Source organism: Lagopus leucura, unplaced genomic scaffold, assembly GCF_019238085.1.
Source record: "Lagopus leucura isolate 7727_CA_CO unplaced genomic scaffold, USGS_WTPT01 Super-Scaffold_100001, whole genome shotgun sequence".
Taxonomy (NCBI): Eukaryota; Metazoa; Chordata; class Aves; order Galliformes; family Phasianidae; genus Lagopus; species Lagopus leucura.
The window spans coordinates 99363494-99370425 of record NW_024962262.1 but is presented as its reverse complement, the minus strand read 5'-3'; the positions used below and the strand labels follow the sequence as shown (position 1 = coordinate 99370425).

Sequence of the window (6932 nt, the reverse complement as noted above, 5' to 3'; positions counted from 1 at the left end):
GCGCCCGCCGGTCTCCGCCCCCTCTCTCCATCTGGCCAATCACCGCCGCCTTCGTGGCGCTGCCTGCCCGCCCCCCGCTCCTCCCCTTAGGGGGGTGGGCTCAGGGGCTGCGCGCCGCGCGTCGGCTGGGAAAAGGCCGCTGTGAGGGCCGGGTGCGACGGCTTGGTTTGGTGTGAAAAGCTAGGAGGGGGTGTGCTTGGATTACGGCAAATGTCGAGCGTGCTGCGAGCCGTGTGGCTACTACTCTTCTGAAGTGTCAAATGTGGGGGTTTGTGGGGATTTCTCTGCCACTCGCGCCGTTCTCAATAAGCTCCTCTCTCCCCTTTCCCTGAAGCTCTATGCAGTCTGAGTTCTCATTCACTTACGTGACAGTCTGAGGTAAACTTGAAAAAATTCTGTGAGATTTGTAACTTTCTCCCGTGTGTTCCATCAGTGTGTGAATATTTTTCTCTTTAGGGCCTGTTCAGTATTGCTCTTGCTCAAAGCAAGGACACAAACCAGACGAAACCTGCTAAGCCTCTTCCATCACCATCCCAGAGACAGATGCTGCCCAGCTTCAAGCTGCCTGGCTGTTTGCAGCCTTGCTGGAACCCTCTTGCAGAGCAGTCAGAGCTGCCCCAGGTGTGGAAGTGCTGTGTGGCTACACAGCTCCAGCTTTGTCTCGTGCATATCCACTGCTGGCTCCTGTACAATAGGTAAGCAAGCCCAGAGCAAAAGCAGGAACAGAGATTCGTGGCTTCATCTGAAACAGTTCACAGAAGGCTTAGTGTGGGTTGTGTGCATGTTTTTGGACTTACAAAACAGGAATATCCTTCCAAAACAAAGCATAGCAGTTCAACTTCAGGCTGCAGCACAGCGATAACTGCAGTGTTCCCTGTCAGGAGCACTCCCTGTGGCAGGCTGTCCTCCCTTTCTGACAAATGGTGCACAGCTGTTCCCACATGTGAACCTTCCTGCCCATGGAACAAAACAACCAATAGACATAGTATATACGAGGGCTGCTCTGAAAGTAATACCTCCTATTTCACACAGAAGATGGTGACACACTGGAACAGGTTGCCCAAGGAGGCTGTGGATGTCCCCATCCGTGGAGGTATTCAAGGCCAGGCTGGATGTGGCTCTGGGCAGCCTGGTCTGATGGTTGGCGACCCTGCACATAGCAGGGGGGGTTGAAACTAGATGAGCATTGTAGTTCTTTTCAACACAGGCCATTATATGATTCTGTGATTCTATGATTATGATGCTGTTGGGAAGGTTTCTGCTCCAATAGACTTGCTCAGTTATCTTTATCCCAAAAAGAGACAGAAAAGAGTCTTCAGCTTTCTTTATTTGAATAAAGGGAGAGTCCACTGGGGCATACCCCTGTGGGGACCCTCACATTTTTTGGGAACGCAGCCCCTCTCTTATCCCTATACCCCAATGCTAGTGAGCCCTTTCCCCATTGGCTAGCGTACTCCTGCACCTGGAGCTGAAACAACTCAGGGCTTAAAGGGCAGCAGATAAAGGCAAGTTCTGGATGATTAAGCCACTTCTCTGAATACGCTGTTAAATGCTGTCTTTAGAAGTAAATACTGAATGAAGCAGAGCTCATCCCAAAAGTTGCTTGCACTGCACTGCACTTTTGCCTTACAACATTGATGCAGCTGGTTCACTGACACATATGGGAAATGTGTTTTACCAAAAATAGTATATGCGGGGCATGTATTCTCGAAACATATGCAAGCTGGGCTGACCAAGAAATCTTACAAACAAACAAACAAACAAACAAACAAACGTGTTTACAAGGCAGTTAAAATGCCAAGTTACTGCCTTACAGCCGAGTGGTTCAGTTTCCCATGAGCTTGTACCTGAAGAACAGCAAGGCCACATGCAAGGAAATGTAAGATTGCAGCAAGCTTCATTCTGCTCCAATTCCGTATATTTATTGTTTCAGTCACACGATACTACCCATTACTTTCCTCCAGATTGCCCACTTCAGAGAAAACCGGCACTAACAGATAACTTTTTGCCAGAAAGCGGCAAGATCTGCCGTATGAGACCGCCGCCGCTCAGTTCAGCTCTGCAGCTCTGAGCTCAGCGTGCGGTGAAACCTTCGTTCTTCGCGCCCCAGGCTGGAAGTGGCGCCGCCCCGGCACACGGCAGCTGCCTTCGGATCTGCGCCCGTCCTGCGCGGGGGAGGGCAGGGAGCTCGGCGTCTCGCCGCCCTCTTTCCTGCCGCCTAGCTGCTGCTGCTGCTGCTGCTGCCGCCGCTGCTGCTGCCGGCAGGAAGTTGGAGACGGGCTGGTTTCGCTCCGCGCCGCTCCGGCCGGGGCTGGGCTGCGTCGCCGGCTTCTCTGCGCCCCGGGACCCCGCTATGGGGACGTAGAGGGGCGCAGAGCCATGCGCGGACTGGCGCTGCCCCGCAGCTCGCTGGGGACGGTAAGTCACTCAGAGGGGGTTCCGCCGCACCCCGAACTCGGGACGGGGCTGCGGGCAGCGGCTCGGAGGGGGCAAACTGGGAAACGTCGGCCCTGGATCCACGGCCGGGTGAGCCCTCCGCTGTGGGATCGATTCGGGAATTCGATTCGTAGCCCGCTGCCGGGGTTCGTGTTACCCCGCGGCAGCGCCCCGCAGCGCCCATTTTCTCTCGCTGAGGGGAGCGGGGGGCGCGGGCCAGGAGGTCCGTCCCGGGGGTAGGCGGGGCTGCGCCGTTTCCGGGATTTATCCCTGAGTCAGGGAACGCACCGCTGGATTTACAGGAATGCGTGACGGCTTCCCAGAGGCCGTTAACTCCCGAGGCACCGCGGGCCGCTCCCGTTCGCGAGGCTGCCGCTGCCCCGGGGCGCTGGGAAAGCTCCGCCGTCGGGCAGTCCTGGTGTCTGTGGGCGCTGTTGCTGTCTGCTGTGCTGCCCTGTGCAGGGCGAGCGGCGCCTGTGCCCGACCTCTGCAGCTGGGGGGGCATTACAAAGCGAGTTGGCTGGTAAATTTCCTTCTTGGCGATCCTGGATCCAATTTCTAAGTGTTTCTCAAACTTCAGCTGGCTGACTGTCTTGTCCTTTAGCTCCTGGCAAGGCAGCATGGTTGGGGCTGTGAAGCACTCCACCCCTTCACCTGACTGCAGAGCGCTGGCATCTCAGAGCCTGGTTGGGATTTGTAGAGGTGGCTTGCATACAGGTTTTAAAGCAGCAAACCTGAAAAAGCACATTTCTGACCTAATGATAGTGGTACATGTATTTTTCTGTAATTCATATGCTATATGTAGTATTACTGATGTTATTAGAAACAAAATGCACAGAAGGCATTGAATTCCTTGATATGTTACCTTGTCCTCAGTTACATAGTGTGGTGGAGGAAGAGTGCTCCTTAGTAGGATTACTGTTCTTTTTCAGGGAATTATTTCCCTCCTACTTACCTTTGGTCAAAGTCAACTTTGTAATTGCACCACATGCTCGTTACAGATAATTTATGCCTTTTCCATAAAATCATGCTATTTTCGTCAGCGTTACAATTCCCGCTCTGTTGCTTGTCCTTTTATCTACCGCTTATTTTCCTTTCTGCATTCACCCTCATGCTCTCATGGCCTTTCTTACTTCTTTGCTGTCTCTATTCTGTTTTTCTGATTCTTAAAGATTTACTATAACTTGTTCGTATGCATTCTCTTTGCATTCTTAACCTCATTTCCTCATCCTCTGTGTTTTCACCATGTATTCCCACAACTTTAGTAGTGGAAAAAATGATGGCTCCCTTCACTGGGGCCAGTGTTTGCATGTAAATAAATAAATATAAAGTTGGTTTGGTTTTATGAGAAAAAATGATGAAGCAGTTACAAGGGTGCTTCTGACAGTGGTTGATGTTGAAGGCTAAGGTTTTGAAACTGGAAGCCTCTTTTCACAAGAGCTGTAAACTCAGCTGCAGTGTTTGTTACCAGAGGCATTGGGCACCATGTCTTGTTCGTCTGTTGAGGTTTCAGACCAGGGCAAGCGTGTGATACTGGAAAATAGAAGTTTCCCAGCTTCTAGACATCTGTGAAATTCCCAAGTCAGAACAGTGTCTTTGTCCTAGGAGCCCTGCATATGTTTCTCCTGCTGACAGATGTGGTGGTCACTTTTGGAGTCCTGGCATATTCCTGGTGGGGAGCCCCACTCCTTGGCTGGGTGTTGGCCTAAAAAATACCTCTCTGTGTGTTTGGTACCTGTCACTTGTATGTTTCTTGTGAGATCTGTCAGTTTTTTCTTTGGAAGAAATGGAGAACAGCCATCCTGTTTCATCTTCTCCATGGTGTTTATGACTTTGGGACTCACTTCTCAGCTGCCTCTTTTACAGAGTGGCGTTTTTAAATCACTTTTCTTGTAGCAGCTGTTCTGTAGCTCTGACCATTGTCATTTCTGGGTTAACTCACATTCTTAGGACTGGGGACCAGCCCAATAGTCTGGATTCCAAGTGCGGGGTCCTCATGGATTTGTATGTAACAGCACACTCTGTTTTGTTCTTAAGTCCCTTCCTAAGAGTTCATAGCATCTGCTTGGATTTCTGCTTTGTCCATCCAAGTTCATTCCATTTGTATCTGCTTATTAATGCAGTTTTCATTTCTATTTTTGATGACTTCCAGCCAAATGAAGCTGGGCCTGTGCCAATCAGCATTACATGGTAATTTCAGTTCTCACAAGCAATCAGTATTGCCAGTTTGGATGGCTTTATTTTTTTAATCTACAGGTTTTCTTTGAGCTAGTCTTATTATTTGAGGTAAAGACAATGTTGTCTTTGGTCATCCCAAGGTGGCTTTGCTTTTATTTGGGACAGAGCAGGAGATTCTATGTTATGGTCTTGGCCTTGTCCCTGTGCTTTCTTGGCATGCCTGAAAATCCAGCTTAGTGAACCTGAGAACAGAAAGAGGATCTCAAAGAAACATCATTACATTTTTTCTGTTAAACAGAGGTTGTCGATTCTAAGGAATTGGATTCAGCATGTGGCAATTACTTGACTCCTAAAAAAATCCACCTAGTGAATCACTGATACAGGGACCTGTGCGTGGCCCCAGGACAGCTGCCCAGCTTAGCAGCTGCTCTCTCAAAATTAAAGCCCTGGGAAGGGAAGTGTGAAGGGGGAGGCCCCCATCGGAACAGTGCTCTGATTTGAGGTGTGTGGCTGCACCCTCAGGGTCAGACTGCTGGGTGGTGGTTGTGCGTGTGTGCTCAGGACACAGGCACAGTCTCCTGGTTTTAGACAAGGCCCAGAATTCTACCATTTGATCTTCATAAAACGGAGGATTATGTATAATAATAGCTAATGTATCCTCCTCGTGACCTTTCCAGGTTTTAGTGAGCAATGAAAAAAGCTTCCTGTAAATGTTGCTTTAATATACATTTCTCAGCGCTGAAAGCAGAAGTGCCGGTTTCCCATGCATCTTTGTACATCAAAATCTCTAAAAACCTCAAAGAAGGAGCTTTTGGCTGAAGCAGTCACACAAGAAGGGTAATACTGCACCCTGATTTCTTTGGAGTCTCCTCACTCTTGTTTTTTTTTCCCAACTCCCAGACCTACTAGTTTGCATGACACTGTTGTATCAACTGGAGCTGTCATCCACTAAGTTGCGTGGAAGGTCTGAAAAGGAGCTAGGATTGCCTCCCAGGTGATGAGCATGCATGTGTGGCTGTCACCTGGAGGAGTGAAATGTTTTGAGAAAGCTGTGCATGTTTTTGCCTGCAGTATTTTGTTTATTTCTGCGTCAGTTTCAGAAGTGAAGCCTTGAGTTTCTGCTGACTCGTTTTTCCTGGGCAGTCCCCGCTAGCTAAAACCATGAATCACCGGTGTGCACAATGTGGTTTGGTGGTTTGAGTTATCATTCAGCTTCAGTAATCCAGGCTGTCCATTTTTCTGAGCGGTGCTGGTTTTTGGGCACTTGATTGTTCTCCTGGTGAGTGAGATAGGAGCATAGAGTTGTATATCCAGCAGTGGAGAATCACCCATTTCACTTGTACAGGACCTGTAAACTCTGTCTTGGTGACCTGCTGCCTAGACTTGAGGCTTCCTTGCTTGATAATTTCCTGAACTCTTTTAGGTTTATTGTGGGTGTAAACAAGTGTAGTTGCTGAATGGTCTGGGAGTTGCTTAAGATGGTGGTATTTTTTTTTTCTTTCTTTTTTAAGGGCTGAATCATTGGCTGTGAGTCATCTGTGGTCTGACACAATCTGATCCTCAGATTTCAATCAGTAATAATTAATGTGCTGATTCTGGTTTGATTACACTTATTGATATGCTTTCACTTAATCTAAATGATTGCAAACACCTTTCCTGTTTTCCTTTCCTTTCTGAAGAAGTATCTGTCCAATCTCGCATCTGTTTTTGGCTTGATCTCTGATGCTTCCCTCTGTTGTTTATATTACTGGCTTGTTTGACTTTTGGACTAGCTGTATATATTCCCTTGTTGGAAGATGCATCACTGGCTGAAGGATCAGTTTTTATTGTTACTATCAGACCATCTGTGTGAATGATCTTTTACCCATTTTCCTGCAGACAGTCAATCTTGCAAGGCTGTCAGCTGCTGGAACAAGTTTTGTTTCTTACTTAATTTTGGAATGTTTGCATTTATCCTGTGGTCAGCTAATCAAGCTTGAAATGATAGCTATTTGCATGTGTGATTTTTTTTTTTTAATTGTTACCATTTTAGCAGCTGGTGTATTGAATATGTCTGTTGTGTGACAAAGAGCTCTGAAATTCTTGGAAAAAAATGAGTTATTGCTTTGTCAGAGTTTGCCAAGCCCTATCCTTCTTAGGGTTTTAAATGTGTTAACTTTCTCCTCCAGGGCTTCAGTTTTGGGAGAGAAACAGGATTGTGTGGGGCTGTCATAGCCATCTCTTTTTGCATATCCTCTCTGAAGACAGCAACCACAAAACTGGTATCAGTGTTGTGGTTTACCCTTACTGGTTTGCTGCTCTTTTGCTACAGCTCTCCT

General features: G+C 48.0%; 1 protein-coding gene across 1 annotated transcript in view; it reads left to right on the top strand.

Moving 5' to 3' along the window:
* Positions 1–2282: 2282 nt before the first annotated feature.
* Positions 2283–6932, top strand: part of LOC122178255 (tumor necrosis factor receptor superfamily member 1A-like) — a 12771-nt gene continuing 8121 nt past the window's right edge. Inside the window, exon 1 of the mRNA XM_042868329.1 lies at positions 2283–2418. Coding sequence (XP_042724263.1) covers positions 2380–2418 — 39 coding nt within the window. The 5' untranslated portion in view covers positions 2283–2379. The remainder of the gene's footprint in view (positions 2419–6932) is intronic.